Source organism: Macrotis lagotis, chromosome 1 (genome assembly GCF_037893015.1).
Source record: "Macrotis lagotis isolate mMagLag1 chromosome 1, bilby.v1.9.chrom.fasta, whole genome shotgun sequence".
NCBI lineage: Eukaryota > Metazoa > Chordata > Mammalia > Peramelemorphia > Peramelidae > Macrotis > Macrotis lagotis.
In genome coordinates this window covers 87,544,262-87,569,529 of record NC_133658.1, presented here as the reverse complement: position 1 = coordinate 87,569,529, position 25,268 = coordinate 87,544,262, and the positions used below count along the sequence as shown (strand labels likewise).

The window sequence follows — 25,268 nt, the reverse complement described above, 5'->3', positions numbered from 1 at the left end:
ATATGGAAATGTTTTACGTGATTGTAAATGTATAACCCATAGCAGATTGCAGGGAATTGGGAGAGAAGGGACAAAGGGACAGAATTTGGAACTCAAAACTTAAAAATTTTTTAAGATTCTTTTAACATGTAATTGGGGGAAAAAATTAAAGAAAACAGTTCTGTTAAAATAAGATCAAATGATTAAATTATCTTTAAGCCCACTATAACTCTAATCTTGGTCCTACACCCTGTTCCAAGTTGTTCAAGTTAGATTATTAACTGACAGATGGAACCAAGTTGCTATGAACTTATTAAAACTAATAGTGTCTCTATCAGTACAGAAGAACTCAGCTGAGAAAAGATTCCATGAGGTTTAATGGTAATCAAAATGTGCTTATTTACATTGGCATTCTTCCACAGAACACTACAGAGAATAGATTTGAGAGATTTCTACACTATTTTTATCTTTGGATATTAAAGTAGCAATCAGACAGGGGTGAACTGACAAAACCCACAAACCCTCTTCTCCTTCATAGCCTGCCATGAAGCACATAACCCATACTGGACCCCAGCTGTAAGCCTATAAGACTTGCTTCCCCTCAAACTGAGTCCAGTCTAGATGGTGGCATCCTGGAAAGAAGCAAAGACTTGAAGAGTGGCTGCACACTTCCTAGGGAGACTTTACTTACATGGGCACAACCCTCTGAGGTATGGAAGCAGACAGAGTTGGCTCATGCTGACTAGATACATCTGGGAGGAGTTATGGGGAGAAGAAGCCTCACAGAGAAGTCATTGGAAAATTTGGTGGCTAAAACAGGAGCAGTTGTTTAAACCACAGCCCAGCAATCGTGATAATATAAAGTTGAGGGAGAAAAATCAACTGTTACATCAACCTCAATTAAATTTGCTTGAACATAATAGATCTGGAAACATTACAGAGTAAGGAATTTAGAAAGAAACGGACCCATTCTGGTAAAGATTTAGAATTTTGCATTTTCAGAGGCAGCTAGGTAGGAGCAGTGGATAGAGAACCAGCCTTAGAGTCAGGAGGACCTGATTTCAAATTTGGCCTCTTGGGCAAGTCACTTAACCCCATTACCTTGCAAAAACCTAAAAAAAAAAAAAAAAAAAAAAAATCATTTTTGTTTATCCTGCCCTTTCAGAATCTTAGATTCTAAAACTCACATGGCTTAAATCATGCTTATCCTTCTGAGGTAAAAACGAATGCCAGGAAATTTGAAGGTTTAAGGACCAGAATCTCCCCCAGTGTGTTTGTTGTTCCCATGTCCCCCAAAGTTCACTGAATGAGATCCTAGTTTAACCTGCCAGTCAGGTGTGAATGAAGACCAAAAAGGTATGATCTTGTTCTGTCCTGGAGAGGGAAAAATATCTTCCCAGGGACATCCAAGGACAAGTTGTCAGAGTGGCTTATCACATTGTTGATTGAGCACTCTTGCATTTGCTTTCTTATGAAAATGAAACCTTAGGCAGATTCAGAGGGTGAACTCCTGAGAGGCTTCATTTTGTTTCCCCAGCTCTTAGCACAACACCCAGAGACCCATAATAAATCTTGATGGATTGATTGAGGTAGGGACCATAGGAGGCAGACTTAGTCTCTCTAGTTGCTGACAGGCCTCACATACTAATATGTCACATACACATAACTAATCATCAGAATTCAAGCTTTCTCTGAGATGTTTGGGGGACAGGGAGAGGAAAGGCCTACTCTGAGTTTTCTTTGGAAAGCCTAAGCCTCACTCAGACTTTGGAGTGACTCTCTGTGGTCCTGGAGAACTGGAGAACCCTTCCTTCCTTATATATCTCATCTTCTCACTAGATCCAAGCCCAAAGTTCTGGGAAGGAGGATGGATATAGTTAAGACTTAAAAGAGTGATCAGAGTGAGACTAACCTTGATAAAGTAGTGTGAAGAGAAGCTGTCTCCCCAAAACTTCCAATGAACCTCAATCATGCTTCTTGACCCCCTCATTTCCTACTCTTACAATCTCTGGTACAGAGGAAGTCAGTCTCTCTTTCTCATGCATCTGTGAGGGAAGTTCACAGCTCTCTACAACAGTGTAGTTGGTCTTTGAAGCTGACTGCTAGGTGCATGAGGGCATGTCCATGAACCTTTCCCCAATGACAGCAGCTTACGTGACAGCTGAGCCAGGGCTCGTGGCAGCAGGATACGACTGCAGCATCTCCTCAGAGTGGATCCCACTGCTGTCCCGGACAACCTCAGGACCAGGGACCTGGGAAGCATCCTGCCCGGTGTTTGCACACTGAGAAGCCAATCCTTTGTACAGCTTCACCATGGATGACCTAACCAAGCAGAGAGACAGCTCCATTAACAATTCTCAGGAGGAATACGATGAGAAATCAGGGTCATCCAGGATTTCCCCAAAACACAGAGAGGTAAGTCCATATAAGAAGCAAACTTGCCCCTTGGAGGGTGTTGATAATGCTTTGAGAAAAGGTGGGTGCTATTTTGAAGTAGCTAAAATGGCCAGAGTTAATGTGGGAAATGCATACCATAAGTGCAATTCCACAAATATTTATTTAATGAAATATGAAACGATCTATAACTGTGCCATAAGAAATGACAAATATGAAAAATTCAGAGAAGCATGGAGAAGCTAATATGAACAGATTGCACTGAATGAATTTAAATGAACTAGGAAAACAGTATAGGCAATATTTACAATATAAATGGAAAGAAAAAACTGAATGCTTCATAATTAAAATGGTCAAATTTCATTTCAGAGAAGAGTTTAGAAAATGCAGGTTCATCCCTGCCTTGTGAAGGTGGGAGACTAAGGATGTAGAACATTACAAACCCTATCAGACATAACAGATGATATTGGGTAGTTTTGCTGAATTGCTTTTTTTCTTTTTTAAATCTTATTTAATAACTTAATCACAATAAAAGAGCTAACATTCATAAATATGTGCTAGGCAATCTGCTAAACACTTTATAATTATTATCTCATTTAACTCATAACTACTTTGCAAGTTAATGCTATTATCTCCATTTTACAGATGAAACTGGAACTAACAGAGGCTAAGTGATTTACCCAGGATCCCACAGCTAGAAAGTATCTGAGGCTGGATCTTACTGATTCCAGGCCTGGCATTCCATCCACTATGCCAACTAGATGCCCCCCAAGAGAGATTTGAAAATTAATACAAAAGATAAAGATAAAAGGTAAAAGATAAAATTTAAAATATATATAAAGTACCTCCTTTGTGCTGAAAACTGTGCTACATTCCAAATGAGATACAAAGATAAATAAAATGTAGCTCCTACCCTCATAGAGTTTGAGTAGAAGGATGTAGTAGATACACAAACCACCGTAATACAAAATATAACTGATGTGCCTAAGAAAGTGCTATGTTTGGGGGCAGCTCAGTGGCACAGTGAATAGAGTCCCGTCCCTGGCAGCAGTAGGTCCTGGGTTCAAATCCAACCTCAGTCACTTAAGAATTGCCTGGCTGTGTGACCTTGGGCAAGTCATTCTTAACCCCATTGCCTTAAGTAAATGTTTTTTTAAAGTGCTGTGTGAGGTCTGCAAAAACAAAGATTACTTTTAACTGTAGGAAATCATGAAAGACATTCTAAAGGAGGTTATACATTGAGCTAGGTCTGGAAAGGTGGGGTAGTATTCAACAGGTAAAAATCAAGGGAAGAACACTTTATGTGAGGTAGATAGCATAAACCAAGCCATTGGGCAGGGCTTTGTGGTATATGAATGGGTGGCACAGATACGTGACCTGGGGGGGAAGAGGGGGTCCATAGCACAGAATAGTTTGGGATAAGGCTGAAAAATTAGGGTAGAGCCACATTATGAGGGGTTATTGATAATGGCCAACCTAAGGAATCTTGATTGTCTGATAGATGAACCACTGAAGGATTTTGAATAAAGGAAGGTTAAAATCTTCTATACATATGGCAGATGCACAGAGTTTGAAGTATGGATTAGAGGAAGTAGAAATTTTCAAAAAATGCACTTCAACAAACATTTATTAAACTAAGTATGAAACATGAGCTATTACTGTGCCATAAGAAAGGAAAAATACGGAAAATCTAGAGAAGCATAAAGAGGCTAAAGATGAAGATGTTTGCCTTCATTCTCAAAGAAGACCTTGACGTCAGGGAGGTGTTGCCATGACAAGCTCATGAATTGGATTTGAGTGGGTAGGGGAGATGCTGTGCTAAGACACCAACCTCACTTTCTGTTCCAGAATCATCTGGATCTAGTGGCCAAAAATGAATGACTGAACATGGCTCTGGATGCAAGGCAATCGGGGTGAAGTGACTTGCCCAAGGTCACACAGCTAGTAACTGAGATCAGATTTGAACTCGAGTCCTCCTGACTTCAGGGCCAGTGCTCTACTCACTGCACCATCCATCTGCTCAGAGCCAGAGAACCTAATATGAACTGACTGAACAGAGTTAATTTAAAATTTAGAGTGAATTTAAGTGGGGAATATTTTTATCAGGTTATTACTGAACTGAGTAGTAATGAAGATTTGTCTTTAGGTAGTGCCTAGGGGAACAGAAAGGAGGAAATGGATGCCAGAAATATTGAAGTGAAATCAGTTTTTGGCAATTTGATTAAATATAGGAAGTAACAGAGAGAAGACTCAAAGGTAAACCTGAGGTTTTGAAAATGTAAGTCTGGCTGAAGGGCAATGCCATTGACAAAAATAAGAAATTCAAAAGGTTGAAACAGTTCAATGAGGGTCCTAGGAAGTAGTCTGAAGAACTTTCAAAAGGATGACTTCTTCAAAGTGGCTTGGCAAAGAAATGGGTTGCCTATGCAGGAAGGTGCCTAATTAGATCTGAGGCAGCCAGGGTGGTTGGGAGCATTTGATCTGGGCCTCTTCATTTTGTCCAGCAGGCATCCTCTTCTGTCTATTATTTTTTTCTCATCTCATTTTCCGTCTTTCTCTCTATTCCAGTGTTGTCTCTGGTGATAGGCAGAGGGATAAGTCAAGGATGTCTTGTACCCTTCTTTTGCTCATACCCCTTTGACCCTCCCTCTAGGCTGGGCTGTCAGAAACTTACTTCTTGAGTTTTTTCCGTTTCTGAATAAGCAGGTCTTCATTGCATTGAAACAACAGGGTGTAGTGAGAGATAAAAACTCGGAGGCGTTGGACACACACCAAAAGCAGGTAGTAGTCAGGGTGTTCCTGCTCAGTGAACTTCAGGACATTCTGGGAAAGAAACAAGAAAAGGATAAGTCGGAAAATTCAACTTTCAAATCTGTCATTTCATAAATGATATATCAGAATAATTAAAAACAAAGAAGGTGAAGATTTAAGCTAGTCCAAGTCCGTCTCTCACAACAAAGGAGTACCTGTGGGTATTCTTGTTAAGAGTTAGAAATGAGGGGCAGCTAGGTGGCAGCTAGGATAGAGCACTGGCCCTGGAGTCAGGAGGACCTAAGTCCAAATCCAACCTCAAACACTTAATAATTGCCTAGCTGTGTGACCTTGGGTAAGTCACTTAACTTTTTGCCTTGTAAAAAACAAAACAAAAAAACAAATTTTTTTTTAAAAAGAGTTAGAAATGAGTTTAATGCTGTTACACATGGAAAATTCCAGTAAGCTAAAAGATCTCATAGTAACATATTCCTTTTTAATTAATCAATAAGCATTTATTTTGTTCATACTTTTATTTTTAAATGTTTTCAATGAATCATCATATATTTCTCTCCCTCCTATTTCTGTCAAGGAAAGAAAGAAAGAAAAACCAACCTTTATTACAAATATATATATATGTATGTATATATGTATGTATATATATATATACATATATATGTATGTATATATGTATGTATATATATATACACATATATATGTGTAGTCAGTCAAGCAAGAGACATTTCCACATTCGCCATATCCAGAAATATATGTCTCATTATGTATATTGAATCTATTGTCTTTCAGGAGTAGCATTTTTAATTATGGATATTCTGGTATCAAGGTTGGTTATTGAATTGATTAGAGGTATTAAGTCTTTCAAAGTTGTATATTTTTACAATATTACTACTATTGTATTAATTGTTCCCTTGGTTACTCTCACTCATTTTGCATTATTTCATGTAAGTCTTTCCAGGTTACTGTGAAACCATCCCATTTGGCATTTTTTTAGTCTTTCTCATTTTGTGGCATACTAGTATACCATTATGTTCATATAGACAACATTTGTTCAACCATTCCCCAGTTATACCAATTGATAGATATCCCCTTAGTTTCTAGTTCTTTGTCATCACAAAAGGAATTGCTACCAAAAAACCCAAACAAAACCCGAAATGTACAAATGGGTCATTATTCTCTTTCTTTGATCTTTTTGGGTTATAAGCCTAGTAATGTACTGCCCAAAATGGACATACATGGTTTAGTAATTGGGGGACATAGTCCGGACTAATTCATACCTCCAACTATGTTCATCAGTGTTCCAGCTTTCCTACATCCCCCTACTTACTATTTGTCATTTTCCATTTTTGTCAGCTTCACCCCCCTCCACCCGGATGTGTATGAGATGGAAAATCAGTTCAATGAACATTCATTACGAGTCCATGGTGAACCAGATGCTATGCTAGGTGCTGAAAATACAAAGACAAAAAATGAAATAATTTCTCCTCCCAAGGAGCTTCCATTGACAGGGTTTTCTAGAGACAATGCCTGAACTCAAAGGAGAAACAGGAACTTCAGGTAACTTATAAAAGATAGTAATTTTCAAACAGGGAAAGAAAGTCTCATGGTTCCTTTTACCTCATATTGTCTACATATGAAGGAAATTAAGGGATTAGGCCAACATTGGTTAATTGTGGGAATTGAGGGAACCACACTGACTCCATCTTATGACCCAGCTCTGGAGCTGTTGGGCCACCTGCTTAGAGATCCTTCACCAAGGACCCAGATTTTACATGGAGTCAGATTCAAAGATTGATTGCAAGTAATCCATATGTTTTATCTGAAAACTGGTCCCAGACTGATCAGTTAGTTATTGTTCCCAAATACCTTTGACTGTTCAGACGCTTAGAGAAGTGTGAGGAATCTTTTTCTGTTTTCAGGGACTTTAACCTGTTTGCTCTCCCCTCCCAACTTGCAAAGTCCTAATCTTTCTTCCAGTTAGAAATCAGATTGTTTAATATTGTAGTATTTCCTTTCAATTAATTGCCTTTATTTGAATAATTTTTTTAATGTATAAAAATCTGTCTCCCCCCGTATTCAAGGTCCAGGTCTAAGTTGAGGAGGTCTGGTCCCACTTTGTTGAGTACTTGGCATGCACTGCTCAATAAACCAAAATGCTCAGAAGATCAAACCTTTGTTTCCTCAGTCATTTCATCTCTTACCACACACGTCTCTACAGAGACATACACTGGACTGGCTGAAGAAGTAATGCAAGTTTATTGGCATCACTGATCTAAGACTTTCTAAGGTATCCTACACGAAGTTACCAAGAAGTTCAGATAGAAATTAAATTAGAATGGAGAGAAGTGATTTTTTTAAGCCAGTACTACCTATCTATAATCCTTAAGGGGGAGAGGGGTTGAGGAATAAAGAGTGGCAATCTACTTGAACTGAATATTAAAATTTTAGAAGTATAATGAGATATGTTCTGCTTAGAGGTAAGGATTTAAATTTGGTGGGAGGAGAGGAAAAGGGAGGGTGTGACAGGTTAATATTGGCTACATATAATTGTAACTAAGGTGAACAGGTTTCAAGAACTAATTTTTTTAATTTTTGCCAGACAATGGGGTTAAGTGACTTGTCCAAGTTCACACGGCTAGGTAATTAACAAGTGTCTGAAGCCTTAGATTGAGCTCAGGTCCTCCTGACTCCAAGGCCAGTATTCTGTCCACTGCACCACCTAGCTGCCCCAAGAACTAGTTTTTAAAAAAGTTTTATAACTATCTCAATATAATTGATTTCCTTTGTAATCTTATGCATTTTATTTTATGCATTTAAAAATGTTATTCTGAGAAGGGGATCATAGGCTTCAGCAGACTGTCAAAGGGGTCTATGTCACAAAAAAAGTTAGGAACCTCTGGGTTGAAGGACTTTGCATGTGATAGGAGTCAGGAGAGGAGGTGAATATATCCTTAGGTATGAGTCAGCAGCCACCACCTCAGGCACTTCCTAGCTGTATCACCCTGGGCAAGTCACTTAGTCCTATCTGCTTCTGTTTCCCCATCTTTTACAGATGAGTTGGCAAAGGAAATGGCAAACCACTCCAGAATCTTTGCCCAGAAATCCCCAAAAGGGGAGGAAAAAGAGTGGGACACGATTGAAACAACTGGACAACAGACATGCTATAAACTTGCTCCCATGGCCTTTGTGGGCCTGTAAAGTACTTTGATGAATCCAGGTTTCCTCTAGGTAAAGCGATCCAGGGAGCAGAAATTTAAAATTCCAAACCACTGTTAATTTATCGATAGTGACAATTCCCTTAGGTTTATATAGTTCCTTTAGTATGGAGAGTTTGAAGTCATAAAGCTTGTCCTGTCATACCTACCTGCAAATGAATAAGGTATTCCGGGATCCTCTGGACTATGTGAAAAAACAGCGTATATAGGTCAGATTTAATCTCTTCTTCAGCCTGAATTTAAAGAAAAGTGGAGTTACTACTCAGCATTCTTCTAGAGTCTAGTTTCATCAGTAATGAGTCAACTACACCAACTTTAAGAAGCAGCAAAACACAAAGGGTCCCACAGTTCTGTAAGGTACCCCAAAGGGGACCTCATTTTACAGATGAGGAAACTGAGATCCAGAGAGATCAAATAGTTTAGCCAGAGTAATTGGGTAGTTACATCACACAGAAAGTTCTTCTTCTGCATTATAGTTCCCCATTAATTTAGGCAGGATTAATCAGGGTAGGAGCACCTTAAGAATGAATGAAACTGAATTTGCTAAGCAGATTGGTTTCACATACTTCCTATTACTTACAGCCCAGTAGACTAGGCAGTAGAAGGCATTCATAAACATTGATTAAGCACCTGAGACATGAAAGGCACTATGGCAAAAGACAAAAAACAAGGAAATAATATCCACCCTTGAAGAATTAAGTATTCACTTGGGGAGATATAGTATATACATAAATAATAATAATAATAATAATAATAAATACAATAATATATAATAATGATATACACAAATAATAATATCTGAGGAGGAAGAGAACATGAACACAAACACAAAGGGGATCAGGAAAGAATTCTTATTCTTATGAAGACACCTGATCTGAACCTAGAAACAAGGTGAAACTGCTAAGATTCTAGGTCTGAGGGGGATCCATACTGGGGAGGTCTTTCAATAATAGACTGAGGAGTTTATATGGTAACCCAGAGGCAATGGGGAGTGACATTGAATCTTAAGTCTGCGATTGACTTGACATGATCAGATCTGTGTATTAGGGTGTTAAACTAAAAGCTATATGGAAAATAAAACAGAGATGGAGGATATTGGAAGTGTGAAAATTAATTAGAAGGCAGGCACAAGGGAATAAGGTTCTGAACCAGGATAGCATTAGGATGTGTGGAGAAAAATTTGAAAAGATTGAAGAAATGTTTTGGAGACAGAATCAAAAAGACTTGATAACTGATCAAACATAGGAGATAAGGGAGACTGTAAAATAGCTACAGGACTGAATTTATCCTGTGAAGATCATTGACTTTGTTCTGAGAATTTATTTCTGGTTTCTGCCAGTGGATCTGTTCACATCATAGTAGAGTCAGTCTGCTCCCAAAGGGCAAACAATGGCCTGGCACTGACAGAAGCTCTATTTAAGTGGCAGAAAATTATCCTGCTTTATGTTGTGAAATGAGTCAAACTCTTTGTTTTCCATTTCTCATCTTCTGTTCATCTCACTAGTTGATTTAACATTACTGCTGCGAATTTAATTGCATTTTTTCCCTTTTGATCTTAGTTAATTTGCCACCTAGGTAAGTCTGGACACTCTTTTATTTTTTTCCACACTAATAAAATACAGGAGTTGAAGACACTTATGATTCTTCCATGAACCTATGAACTGGAGAGATTAAAGAATATTTCTCACTGGTCCAATCCCGATGCCTCACTGTAGTATGAAGGAGGCACTGGGTTCACTGCTGTTATTTCAGCAGCCCCCAGACTCTTATCAGGGTCTCCTCCAAGCTATAAAGACTTCAATTGCTTCCCAGCAGCCCAGGTCTCCTCAATGAGGGCCAGTGCAGCTAAGCACAGAAAGGTTCATTGTAATCTGGCCATTCAGAGATGAATCTGTTGCCTTTGGTAACTTTATGAAACCATATTGGTCCAAATATATATAGTCTGCCAAAATATAGTCTATCACCAAATAAAGGCCACATCCCTATTATGTCATATTTCTTGGAAAAGAAATCAGTATGTAGTAGCTAATATTGATATAGCATTTGAAAGTTGACAAAGCAGTTTGCATATTTTATCTCATATTTGAGCTTCACAGGAGCTCTGTGAAGTGAGTGCTATTATTCCCATTTTGTACACAGGATCTGAACTAGAGTCTTTCCTAATTCCAAATCCAACCCTCTACCCATTATGCCACCTAACTGCTTCTGCTTATAGACCACAATCAGATTTTATACCATCAAAACTAGGAGGGTGGGTTGGGAGTAGCTTATATTTGAACCAATGTAATTTCTATTGAGTACCTATTATTTCACTGAAATAATGCTACTTCCAATTTGTATCTGCTGTTAACCATAGTCACGTGGTTGTGGTGTGCCCTGCAGGTTCTAAAATAGCAGAATATTTTTTATTCAGAAATGAGAAAACTTGAAGGACCACAAGTCTGCAGAAGAGTCATGGATGGAGAGCTTGACTGTAATCAGCTCCAGATAGAGGATGGTGCTAATGAGGAAAAAGTTTGATCCCAAATGAGCACCTTTTAACTTGATACTACTCTCCAACAGTCTTGAAAATGGCATTGCACCAATATGATCTATATTAAAAAGGGGAACTGGTCCAGCGCATACACCAAAACATTCCCAAAACAGCTCAGAGTTTTTACCATATTTAGGCAATGAGGTCAATAGTAGCATTTTCATATAGATGATCTAGCTCACCTCTTTCAGGACTACGACATGGACCAGAGAAATGCATTCAGGTAAATCCCTCAGGTAAGCAACATAGTAGTCCAAGAAATTATTCTTAAAAATAAACAAAAAAAGTGTAAGAATTGGGAAACATCAATGATCATACCATGTCTACATAGTAGCACATATTACAAAGGAAATCAGAATGCTTTATAGGTTATCCAATTTATTCTTTTAAATTTTCCTTGCAAATTATTGTTGTTTGGTTGTTTCAATTGTGTCCAACTCTTCATGATCCCATTTGGGATTTTCTTGGCAAAGATGCTGGAGAGGCTTACCATTTTCTTCTTCAGTCATCTGATAAATAAGGAAACTGAGGCAGAGTTAATTGACTTGCCCAGGGTCACACAGTTAATAAATGCCTGAGACTGGATTTGAACCCAGAAAATAAGTCTTCCTGACTCACTATATATAGCTCCCTATTCACTCTGCCTCCTAGCTGCCCCTTCTATTTAATTTTCCTTTAAATATATTTTAAAATTCTAACTATACCACTTCCTATAGAGATTGATAGCTAAAAGAGATTTTAGAGATCATCTAACTCTATCATTTTACAGATGAGAAAACCTCATGAGACCCAGAAAAGACATATCTAAAGTATAGATAGTAAATAACAAATTGTGATTTGAACCCAAAACTTCTGACTTCAAATCCAGAATTTTTTCCATTGTGCCATATTTAGTATTTGTAAACAAAATACAACCATCTACATATAAGTTTAAAAAAACTATAAACCAAGAGAAAAAAAATCATTTCTGAGCTGACTCAAGTTGCCAAAATTATTAATATAATGAAAGGCATATTTCATTTTGAAAATTCTTTCAAAACTAATGACATGTCAGAAGATAAGTGAGAAATGTTTCCTCCTGTATTACCATTCTTAATCTATTCTCATAATTTTAATGTATAGACTCTCAGAAGTCAAAAGGACTTAAAGTTCATCCATCTAGTTAGATTTCACTTAAACAAGAATTCAATAGACAATTTGCCTAACAAAGGGGTAACCTTTCCCTGAAGATCTCCAGCAATGGAAAGGCACTGGTTTCTGAGGCTGCCCATTTAACTTTTCACACAGCTTTCCTGATAGACAGTATTTCTATTCATCAAATCTAAAATTGTTTCTTTGCACCTTCTACATTATTAATAATTTTAATTTCTAAGGTCAGCTACTGCAAAATTTCTGGGTACAAATTTAATCTTTGCTCCACAGGAAAACTTTTCAAATACTTGAAGAAAGTTTTCATAGTCTGCTCTCATTTTTCTCTTCACCAGATTAAATATCTTCACTTTCTTCTGCTAATTTTCAAACAATATATCTCAAGACTATTCAAAACTTTGTTGCCCTCCTCCTTATAGCCATCCAATCTATTTTTAAAGATCACTGAAATATAAAATTAAGATTGCATATTATTAAGTGGCAGAGTGGTAAAATAGAAATAATGCTAGGCTAGGAGTCAGGAAACTTGGGTCCATTACTAATTGTAGTCCAATTATAAAACCTTATGATAGTCACTTCTGTTTCTTCATCTGTAAAATAAGATGATTGGACTAAGTGATTTCTATAATTCTATGATTCAAATTATCTTATTGCCTAAATGAAACAAATTAATTAAAGGTAGTGATCCAGGGCAGCTAGGTGGCACAGTGGATAGAGCACTGGCCCTAGATTCAGGAGGACCTGAGTTCAAATACGACCTCAGACATTTAATTACCTAGCTATGTGACCTTGGGCAAGTCACTTAACCTCACTGCTTTGTAAGAAACAAAACAAAACAAAACAAACAAAAAAAAAGGTAGTGATCCAAATAATTCAGTTCAGTCATGGGAAGTGTCAGTAACCAAACTTACTTCATCATTAGTCAATTTAAGGAATAAATCTCCTAGGACTCCTTGTCGTGGCCATTTCAGGACTCTTTCTTGAAGGGCATGAAGTAAATCCAAATGTTGCTGGACAAGATACCTCAAGGAACCTGGGAAAAGACTAGAAATAGAATAGACAGACATGATTATACAAACTAAGAATTGAATAGAACAGGATTAATAGGGAGATAAGAAGCTTGGACCATTCCCTGTTCTGAAAGACATATTCCCTTATGCCAAGCCATCACCATAGACTAAATGAAGGTTTCTCTATAAAGAGTCTACCAAACAATTGGTTTTCTTAAGTGTTTAAAATTTCTCATTTCATTAGGTGAAATGAAAGTGAACAGAATACTGGAAGTAGAAGTTCAACCCCCCCCCCCCCTTGATACTTATAACACAAGCAAGTCGCCGTGTCATGCTTTTCTCATCTATAAAGCAGGGGAATACCTTCCTTTTATGGTTGTTGTGTGATTCGAATGAAGAGCTTTACAAACATCAAAGTACTTTACAAATATGAGTTATTCTAGCCAACTAAAAAGGAGTCATTCACATTGACATTGGGCTTGAAAGTTTACACAGACTTCCCTTACAAAAGGAAGGTTGCTAAACACAATAGCTCTACTCACTGGAAATTCTGTGGAAAATCTAAAAGCATCTTTAACTTTCTAAAATTAATTATTCAGGACACTTTTTTCTGTGGATTTTTTTGATAATGTACAAAGACCATACTCACAGTAGTACTACCCTACTTAATGGTTCAACCTTCCCTTTGGGGAGGTTGGAAATTGTATTTAAAGTTGGAAACCAAAAAAAAATTATTGAATATGAGATTTTTCTTTTCCTTTTTCTTTCATTTGCTTTCTAAGGTATTATGAAAAGGATTTACTTGAGAAGTGAAGGAATAAGAGTCAGCAAACTAGGCTGTCTGACACTCTTTGTCTAAAGTAAATTAACATTTTGGTGACAACTTGCAGGTAGGGTAGGAGTATCAAAATAGTCAATATGAATAAGACCACCAAAAATAAACTATTTGGGGGCAGCTAGGTGGCACAATGGATAGAGCACTGGCTCTGGAGTCAGTAGTACCTGGGTTCAAATCCGGTCTCAGACACTTAATAGTTACCTAGCTGTGTGGCCTTGGGCAAACCACTTAACCCCATTTGCCTTACAACCCCCGCCCTCCAAAAAAATAAATAAAATAAACTATTTTACTAGTTTACCATAGACTAGCTCTGACAGTATTCCCCATAAATGTAGTCTCCTAAAGAGCTTGGATAAAAGGTCTAAATAGGGCGTAGATGAAGTAAAAAAAATGATCAGTTATGACTCAAACTTAAAATTCTGACAGGCTGGACCACAACACTTTAGGAATAGATTTCAGTTTGCTTTGATGGTTATCTACAATGAATTTCCTTAATATGGATATGGCCTCCAGTCATTAAAAAAAATCCTCACAGTGAAGTAAGGCAAGATTATTATCCAGGCTCTGTAATAGAAATGTTTAAGTATGTGATGCCTAGGGCCACTTTATAGCCTATCACCTCTGTTGAATTAAACATGGAGGCACAGTAGGAAGCTGTTAGAGGATACTTGTCAACTATTAGCTGCCCCTAAATATATGTATATCTTGCTGCCCAGTTATTAGATAGATGTGCTTGTACTTGAGGCCATTAGCTTTCAGCCTACAATGGTCTACTTAATTGAACAAAATGTTTACTATGCCTTACTAATGTGCTGGCTAATGGGTAAAGATGAAAATGAAAGACTTCCACAAAGCTCTGATTCCTATTCATGGGCCAAGCAAAGATTCACATATTTATGCAGCTTGTGTTGTGACTTGAGATTTCTAGTTATTCTGCATTCACTTGCTTGCCTTCTTCACCAACTGAGCACAGGTACCCTTCTACTCCAAACACATATACTTCCCCACTGCTATGGTGCCATTGGAATGTACAATAAGAAATATTTGAGGCCAGAGTTTTAATGGCCTAAATTTAGTAGGCAACATTGAAGAGAATTTTCACACCCAGCACACCCATACAAATGAAATCAGGGTCCAGGAAGCCCCTTCCTACATATACAAATAATCACGTAGCATCCAATGGTCATTTAATGCCACCGCACGTCCCAAGAAGAAAAAATAATCTAGACCTTACATTGGACATGTAGTTTGCATGGTGGAAAAAAACATGATCCCCAGCCAGTTGCATGAATCATTCCCTTCATATTCACAACACAGGCCAAGGCATTTAGCTTTAGCCAATCAGAATCCAAACAATGACCAAGTGGAGCTTGAGCTGGGGCCTATTTTAACAATTCTTTCTGTTTTGACCAGAATCCCTGAGGACTGATTTTTTTTTTTTTGGGATTAAGTTAAAGAGGCCATTCACTGCCTCATTTTCTTTCTTACTCAGTCTTAATCACTGTATGGGTATTGCCTCAATCAAAAAGATAGCTGTTAAAGACCTAACTTAAAACTAGGTCTCCTGACATCCAGGGTCATCATCTATTATCCTAATCCATATCTAGTCTCTAAACTTAGGTGACTTTGGTGGAGAAAATGAGACTGGTGACTTGACACAGTCTTTCATCACTTAAATCCAATTTATTTGCCTGCCATGTCATCATATCCCTAATGTTATAGTCCTCTTCAAGGAACAAAGGACAAACAACAATAGACCAAGGCTGAAGAAGACCCCATAAGATTAATTTTATTGTATCCTTGTAGTTTTGAGGAAGATGATGGACAGGATTATGCTGTCATTGCCCATTGCTCTACAATCACATAACTTTAACTAGGACAAGTTAACTCTTATGCTGTTGGAAAGACAAAGTTAACAGACATACCTTCTCTCTTTGGTACTCCTCTTCCCATCAGATCCCTGGAATGTTGCTTTGATCTTCAGGACCAGGGATATATTGATAACATATTTTCGTTCAGATTCAAGCAGTTCCAGAGCCACAGTTTGCCTTTTGGCTTTAAAAATTAACCCAAATAAAACAGGAAAAAATATCAAGGTGTTATGAATTGATATTTAGGGATTAGTCTATTGCTGGCAAATATGGATAATAAAAACTGCCTCCTTGAGAAAAAAATTCACAAAACTTATCATTGAGTATCCATCAATCTATTTTTTTATTATAATAACATATAACTATTCATTTTCATAGCAGGTATCTTAGTTCTAGTCTATATTTTCTACTGAACAGTTGTGTGGCCCAGGGCAAATCACTCAATCTCTTGCAAGTTTTCATTTTCCTTCTCTATAAAATGAAGGATTAGGATTAAATGATTTATCTTTGATCTCTTCTTTAATTCTGTGATTCTGTTGCAGAAAAGTTTCAAATTTTACTTAAACCAATTTATGCAAAGTTGTATTATGCACTTAATATACCTTTTAAGGAATCTACTATCTACATATGAAGCAAGAAGGGAAGGAAAAGATGAGAAATGAAGTCAATTTTACTCCTTCATATATATATATATATATATATATATATATATATATATATATATATATATATATATCCTAAAATCTGCAACTAATTGAGATTGAGAGGTTTGCAATATCTGTGGATTCCTAGCTATACTGTGATTACCCATCAAGTTCAACCAACATTTATTAAATACCTATTTTAAATGAGTGAGTTGTAGTCTTATTGTAATGTGTGAAACCATGAAAGAAAAGTTCAAGTTTTTTTTTAGGCCAATAAATCACCCCTTGGAGCTTAAAGTTATTTATACATACTCAGTCATCTATGAAGCCATAGCATAATATTTAGAAATTTTTCTGTAATATGTTGGAGTACTTTAGCAAAAACAAATGTTTAAGGAGATTCTGCTGTAGCATATACTCTGGGAAGACTTGAGGGGGAAAACACAATGAAGAAGACATAATCTGCCCCATGGAAGAGAGGTAATGAACTGGTGATGCAGAATGTGGTACACATTTTCAGTCATAGTCAATGAAGTAATTTGTTTTTCTTGATTATATTTGTTACAAGGGAAAATTTCCATGGGCTGGGAAGAAAGGAAGTAGGTGGGTACTTATAATGATGAAAAAAAGAAGAAAAGAAAGAATAAACATCAATAAAATATTTTTAAATATACAGGAGAGAGCAAAGGAAGTTTGGAAAGGAAAACAGGGCAATTATATTACTACAGTTTCAATTTGGTATATGCCATTCAAAAAACTATTCATAACAGAAGTTCACAGTTTCACATACAATCCTTTTTTCCTGTTCTTTGTATATTGAAATTTTCATATTTGTTAGTTTTCGTTAAGTTTATAATAAAAAGAGAAAACACTTTTTAAAAGATTGTTCTTAAGAATTTCACAATCTAGTAGAAAAATCCAAAAAGTTAAGTGAATAAGTAAATCATCCAAGATGGGTAGTTGTAAATAATTTTTAATGCTAAAAATGAAGATTTAACATTTTTTAAATTTATTTTTATTAAAGATATTATTTGAGTTTTACAATTTTCCCCCAATCTTGCTTCCCTCCCCGCACCCTACCCCCAACAGATAGCACTCTGTCAGTCTTTACTTTGTTTCCATGTTGTACCTTGATCCAAATTGGGTGTGATGAGAGAGAAATCATATCCTTAAAGAGAACAGAATTCTCAGAGGTAACTAGATCAGACAATAAGATATCTGGGTTTTTTTTCCAAATTAAAGGGAATAGTCCTTGTACTTTGTTCAAACTCCACAGCTCCTTATCTGGATACAGATGGTACTCTCCTTTGCAGACAGCCCAAATTTGTTCCCAATTGTTTCACTGATGGAATGAGCGAGTCCTTCAAGGTTGATCATCACTCCCATGTTGCTGTTAGGGTGTACAGTGTTTTTCTGGTTCTGCTCATCTCACTCAGCATCAGTTCATGCAAATCCCTCCAGGTTTCCCTGAAATCCCGTCCCTCCTGGTTTCTAATAGAACAATAGTGTTCCATGACATATATATACCAGTTTGCTAAGCCATTCCCCAATTGAAGGACATTTACTGGATTTCCAATTCTTTGCCACCACAAACAGGGCTACTATAAATATTTTTGTACAAGTAATGTTTTTACCCTTTTTCCTCATCTCTTCAGGGTATACACCTAGTAGTGGGTATTTCTGGGTCAAAGGGTATGCACATTTTTGTTGCCCTTTGGGCATAGTTCCAAATAGCTCTCCAAGGAGGGTTGGATGAGTTCACAGCTCCACCAGCAGTGTAATAGTGTCCCAGATTTCCCACAACCCTTCCAACAATAATCATTATCCTTTCTGGATATGACCATATTGGCCAGTCTGAGAGGTGTGAGGTGGTACCTCAGAGAAGCTTTAATTTGCATTTCTTTAATAATTAATGATTTAGAGCATTTTTTCATATGGCTATGGATTGCTTTGATCTCATCTGTAAATTGCCTTTGTATATCCTTTGACCATTTGTCAATTGGGGAAATGGCTTTTTGTTTTAAAAATATGACTCAGTTCTCTGCATATTTTAGAAATGAGTCCTTTGTCAGAATCATTAGCTGTAAAGATTGTTTCCCAATTTACTACATTTCTTTTGATCTTGATCACATTGGTTATATCTGTGCAAAAGCTTTTTTAATTTAATGTAATCGAAATCATCTAATTGGTTTTTGGTGATGTACTCCAACTCTTCCTTAATCATAAACTGTTCCCCTTTCCATAGATCTGACAGGCAGACTAGTCCTAGATCTTCTAATTTGCGTATAGTATTGTTTTTTATGTCTATGTCCTGTAACCATTTGGATCTTATCTTGGTAAAGGGTGTGAGTTTCTATCAAAGAGGGAGTTTTTATCCCAATGGCTGGACTCTTTGGGTTTATCAAACAGCAGATTACTATAATCCTTTCCTGCTTTTTTACACCTAGTCTATTCCACTGGTCCACCACTCTATTTCTTAGCCAATACCAAACAGTTTTGATGACTGATGCTTTATAATATAATTTTAGATCAGGTAGGGCTAAGCCACCTTTGTTTGCACTTTTTTTCATTAAGCTCCTGGCAATTCTTGACTTTTTATTTCTCCATATGAGTTTACTTACAATTTTTTCTAACTCATTAAAGTAATTTTTTGGAATTTTGATTGGTAGGGCACTAAACAGATAGTTTAGTTTTGGTAGAATTGTCATTTTTATTATATTAGCTCTACCTATCCATGAGCAGTTGATATTTGCCCAGTTATTTAAATCTGATTTAATTTGTGTGAGAAGTCTTTTATAATTGTTTTCAAAAAGATTCTGAGTCTGTCTTGGCAAATAGACTGCCAAATATTTTATATTGTCTGAGATTACTTTGAATGGGATTTCTCTTTCTAGCTCTTCCTGCTGTTTCTTGCTAGACATATATAGAAAAGTTGAGGATTTATGAGGGTTTGTTTTATAACCTGCAACTTTGCTAAAATTGCTAATTGTTTCCAGTAGTTTTTTAGATGATTTCTTGGGATTCTCTAGGTAGACCATCATGTCATCTGCGAAGAGTGAGAGTTTTGTCTCTTCCTTCCCAATTCTAATTCCTTCAATTTCTTTTTCTTCTCTAATTGCTGATGCTAACATTTCTAATACAATATTGAATAGTAGTGGTGATAATGGGCACCCTTATTTCACCCCTAATCTTACTGGGAATGCCTCTAGCCTCTCCCCATTGAATATAATGCTTGTTGATGGTTTCAGATAGATACTGCTAATTATTTTAAGGAACAGTCCATTTATTCCTATACTCTCTAGTGTTTTTAATAGGAATGGATGCTGTATTTTGTCAAAAGCTTTTTCAGCATCTATTGATATGATCATATGATTTCTGATAGGTTTGTTATTGATATAATTGAGTATACTAACATTTTTCCTAATATTGAACCAACCCTTCATTCCTGGAATAAATCCTACTTGATCATAATGTATTATCCTAGTGATGACTTGTTGTAGTCGTTTTGCTAAGATTTTATTTAGGATTTTTGCATCTATATTCATCAGGGAAATAGGTCTATAATTTTCTTTCTCTGTTTTAACTCTTCCTGGTTTAGGTAACAGTACCATATTGGTTTCATAGAGATAGGCAGAGTTCCATCGTTCCCTATTTTTCCAAAGAGTTTATATAGAATTGGAACCAATTGTTCCTTAAATGTTTGGTAGAATTCACTTGTGAATCCATCAGGCCCTGGAGATTTTTTTTAGGGAGTACAATAATGGCTTGTTGAATTTATTTTTCTGAGATAGGGTTGTTTAGGTATTTAATTTCTTCTTCATTTAACCTGGGCAACTTATATTTTTGTAAATATTCATCCATTTCACTTAGATTATCAAATTTATTGGCACAGAGTTGGGCAAAATAATTTCAAATTATTACTTTAATTCCCTCCTCATTGGTGGTGAGTTCACCTTTTTCATTTATAATACTAGCAATTTGGTTTTCTTCTTTCTTTTTTTTAATCAAATTGATCAGAGGTTTATCAATTTTATTGTTTTCTCATAATACCAACTTTTGGTTTTATTTATTAATGCAATAGTTTTTTTGCTTTCAATTTTATTAATTTCTCCTTTAATTTTTAGAATTTCTTTTTTATTTATTTTTTATTCTCATTTTGTACAAATGTTTTTTTTTTCCATTAATAAAATATTCTTGTTTACAAGTAAAAAAAATATCCCTCCCCCCATGAATATAGATAGACTTGCTTGGGTGAAAAAAGTAAAGGGGAGAGAAAAAAATTAAAATAAAAAAATAATAGTAATAATTGTAGGTATGGCCAGGTGGCGCAATGGACGAAGCACCAGCCCTGGAGCCACGAGCACCCGAGTCCATATCCAGCCTCATAAACCCAATAATCACCCAGCCATGTGACATGCAAGCCACCTGATTCCCACTGCCCTGCAAAAACCAAAAAGAAGAAAAAAAAAGACCCAAAATAAAATAAAATAGTAATAATAGTAGGGGAGGCTGGGTGGCAGACAGAGTATTGGCCCTTGAGCCAGGAGCACCTGGGTCTAAATCCGGCCCCAGACACCCAAAGATCACCCTGCTATGTGGCCCCAGGCAGGCCACCCAGCCCCACTTGCCCTGCACCCTCCCCCAAATAATAATAACAAAAAAATGTTCTTCAGTCTTTGTTCCAACACCAACAACCCTGTCACGGGTGGATCACATTCTTTATGATAAGTCCATCACAAAAGTTACTTCCATATTTTTCCAATGTTGCCATTGCTGATCGCAACTCCCTCCTTTCTTATTTCTCCACTACCGTGTAGTATATTTTCTCTCTCCTTTCACTCTGACTCTGCTGTAGGGTAGCTGAGTGGCGCAGCAGACAGATCCCTGGTCCTGGAGCCAAGGAGCCCTGAGCCCCCACACCACCCCTTAGGCCCAGAATCCACCTGGTCCTGGACAGACTTTCCAATCCCAGCCCCTTGCAAGAAGTAAAAAGGAAAATGTGTTATATCTGACCACTCTCCCCCCATGGTCCATCCTCTCCTCCTTTATTCACATCCCCACCCCTCCCCCCGCACCCCCCTCCTTCTTACTCCAGATGTCTATACCCCATTGAGTATATATGCTGTTTCCTCTCCTAGCCATCTCTGATGAGAGCAAAGGTTCCCTCATTCCCCCTTGCCTCCCCCGTTCCATATCATTGCAATAGCTCGTTGTAATAAAAAAAATCTTATTATGTGATATATCTTGGACTATTCCCCCTCTCTTTTTTCTTTCTCCCATTCCATTTCCCTTTTTTTTCCATTGACTCCATTTTTATACCATATTTTATCTTCAAATTCAGCTTTCTCCTGTGCTTCAACTATAAAAGCTCCCTCTACCTGCTCTATTAACTGAGAAGGTTCATATGAGTATTATCAGTGTCATTTTTCTATGCAGGAATACATACAGTTCGTCATCATTAAGTCCCTCATATTTCCCCCCTCTCCTCCAATCTCCATGCTTCACCTGAGTCCTGTATCTGAAGATCAAACCTTCTGTTCAGCTCTGGTCATTCCAAAAGGAACATTTGAAATTCCCCTGGTTCATTGAAAGTCCATCTTTTTACCTGGAAGAGGACATTTAGCCTTGCTGGGTAGTTCATTCTTGGCTGCATTCTAAGCTCTTTTGCCTTCTGGTATATTGTATTCCAAGCCCTACGAGCTTCCAATGTAGTTGCTGCTAAGTCCTGTGTGATCCTGACTGCAGCTCCACAATATTTGAACTGTGTCCTTCTGGCTGCTTGTAATATTTTCTCTTTGACTTGGGAGTTCTGGAACTTGGCTATAATATTCCTAGGGGTTGGTTTTTTGGGATCTCTTTCTCGGGGGGATTGGTGGATTCTCTCCATTTCTATTTTACCCTCTGCTTCTAGAATATCAGGGCAATTTTCCTGTAGTAATTCTTTGAAAATGATGTCAAGGCTCTTTTCCTGATCATGACTTTCAGGTATTCCAATAATTTTCAAATTATCTTTCCTAAGTCTGTTTTCCATATCAGTTGCTTTTTCAATGAGATATTTCACATTTTTTTCTAATTTTTCATTTTTTTGGTTTTGAAGTATTGATTCCTGATTTCTGTTAAATTCATCAATCTCCCTGAATTCTATTCTTTGTCTGAAGGATTTATTCTCCTCAGAGAGTTTTCTTATCTCTTTTTCCATCTGGCCAATTTTGCTTTTTAAAGCATTCTTCTCCTCAATAACTTTTTGAACTGTTTTATCCATTTGACCTAAGCTGGTTTTTAGCATGCTATTTTCTTCAGCATTTTTTTGGATTTCCTTGACTAAGCTGCTGACTTCATTTTCACGTTTTTCCTGCATCTCTCTCCTTTCTTTTCCCAGTTTTTCTTCCAGCTCCCTCATTTGATTTTCAAAGTCTTTTTTGAGCTCTGTCATAGCCTGAGCCCAATTTCTGTTTTTCTTGGAGTCTTTAGATGCAAGAGCTTGTGCTTCCTCATCTTCAGACTGAGTATTTTGATCCTTCTTGGGCTCATTTGCAAAATATTTCTCAATAGTCTTCCTCTTATTTCTCTGCTTGCTCATTTTCCCAGCCTGGTCCTGGTTTTGGGGTGCTTCCTGAGCTTTTGGGACACTCCCACAAGGGTCTCAGTGTGTGAGGCTCTGTCCTCCCTCCTGGTCTGTGAATGACCATAAGTGCCCCCCTCTGCCACGGGGCGAGGTGGGGGGGACCTGTTGTTCGATGGTGGGGCCTAGACTGGGATCAGGACCTGAATGTGGTCAGAGCCCCACAGTCCTGTTCCAGGGGCTCAATGGGCTCATGCCCTGGGGGCTCCTGCTTACCAGCTCCGCCTGCTTCTGTTTCTGGGTCTGGGCTGTGGAAAGACCAAGCTGCTCACTGTGTGCCCTGAGGGCTGGGCTCCACGTGCTCACTCTGACAGAGGTCCCCTGCTGCTCCCCCACTTTGTGCTCAGTGCTCCCCGGGTTGCAGCTCAGGAGACTCCCCCGCTGCTGGGAGCCACGGCTCCCAGCACCCTGGGGCTGCCTCCGGGAGGCTGAAGTTCTTTCACTCTAGCAGGCCACCCCTCCAGCGGGCCGCCACTCCGACCCCGGGGAGCAGAGCCTTTCTGCTCTTTTCCAGGTTACCTTGAGTAGGAGAACTGCCTCACTGGGTCCCTTTGTGGGTTCTGTCTCTTGAAAGTTTAGTTAGAGTCCTTAGCTTATGAGTTTTATCAGAGAGCTCCTAAGACTCTATCCCTTCTTGTTGCCATCTTGGCTCCACCCCAATTTTTAGAATTTCTAATTTGGTATTTGATTGGGGATTTTTGATTTGTTCTTTCTCTAATTTTTTTAGTTGCATGTTTAATTCATTGATTTCCTCTTTCTCCAATTTATTCATATTAGCATTTAGAGCTATAATATATCCCTTGAGAGTTGCTTTGAATGAATCCCATAGGTTTTGGTATGTTGTTTCATTATTATCATTATCTAGGATAAAATAGTTAATTCTTTCTATAATTTGTTTTTTGGTCCACTCATTTTTTAAAATGAGGTTATTCAGTTTCCAATTTGCTCTGGGTCTATATCTCCTTGGCCCAGTATTGCATATGACTTTTATTGCATTGTGATCTGAGAAAGATGTATTCACTATTTCTGCCTTTCTGCAGTTGATCATTAGGTTTTTATGTCCTAGTACATGGTCAATTTTTGTATAAGTTCCATGTACTGCAGAGAAAAGGGTATATTCCTTTCTATCCCCATTCAGTTTCCTCCATAAGTCTACCATATCTAATTTTTTCTAACAATCTATTTACCTCCCTAATTTCTTTCTTGTTTGTTTTATGATTCAATTTATCTAGATCTGATAGCAGGAGGTTGAGGTCTCCCACTAGTAGAGTTTTGCTGTCTATGTTTTCCTGTAGTTCTTTCAGCTTCTCCTCTAAGAATTTGGGTGCTGTCCCATTGGGTGCATATATATATATATATATATATATATATATATATATATATTCAATATTGAAATGACTTTATTGTCTATGGTACCTATGGTACCTTTTAGGAGGATAATGTTTCCTTCCTTATCTCTTTTAACACTATCTATTTTTGCTGCTGCTTTGTCTGAGATAAGGATTGCTACCCCTGCTTTTTTTACTTCAGCTGAAGCAAAATATATTTTGCTCCAACCTTTTACCTTTACTCTATATGTATCTCTCTGCTTCAAATGAGTTTCTTGTAAGCAGCATATTGTAGAATTCTGGTTTTTAATCCACTCTGCTATTTGCTTATGTTTTAAGGGAGAGTTCATCCCATTCACATTCAAGGTTATGATTACTAATTCTTTATTGCCCTCTGTGCTATCTTCCCTCTGTTTGTATTTTCCCCCTTTCCCCCCTTTTATCCATATCCCCCAGTATTTTGTTTCTGAATACCACCCCCTTCAGTGTGTTTGCCCTCCTATGTCACACCCTCCCCTTTCTTTCCCCTTTCCCTTTTTCCCTTTTCCCTTCCCTTCCTTTTGTTATTTCCCCTTATTTCCCCCATTCCCCTTCCCTTTCTCCATCCCCCCTCCCCTTTTCCCCTTTTAATACTTGAAAGATTAGATGTTTTATAAGTTAACTGAGTATGTGTAGGTTGACTTTAAGCCAAATCTGATGAGAAGAAGATTCAGGTGTTTCTCCTCTGCTCCCTTCTTTTCCTCTATTACCATAGGTTTTTTGTACCTCTTAGTGTAATGAGATTTGTGCCATTCAATCCCCTCCCTCCTCCACTCTCTTTCCTGTCCCCCTTTTTAGGGAGGTAGTGTATTTTTTTAGATCATTCTATCTAAGTCATAGAAAATTCTGAGTGTCTGTCCCTTCTAGTTCAGTATAT

At 37.5% G+C, this 25,268-nt stretch overlaps 1 protein-coding gene across 1 annotated transcript in view; it reads right to left on the bottom strand.

Moving 5' to 3' along the window:
- Positions 1-25,268, bottom strand: part of ARHGEF33 (Rho guanine nucleotide exchange factor 33) — an 80,197-nt gene that overhangs the window by 31,749 nt on the left and 23,180 nt on the right. The window contains exons 8-13 of the mRNA XM_074204291.1: positions 15,813-15,942; positions 12,951-13,083; positions 11,073-11,156; positions 8,507-8,590; positions 5,048-5,196; positions 2,134-2,301 (exon numbers count right to left, since the gene is read on the bottom strand). Coding sequence (XP_074060392.1) covers positions 2,134-2,301; positions 5,048-5,196; positions 8,507-8,590; positions 11,073-11,156; positions 12,951-13,083; positions 15,813-15,942 — 748 coding nt within the window. The remainder of the gene's footprint in view (positions 1-2,133; positions 2,302-5,047; positions 5,197-8,506; positions 8,591-11,072; positions 11,157-12,950; positions 13,084-15,812; positions 15,943-25,268) is intronic.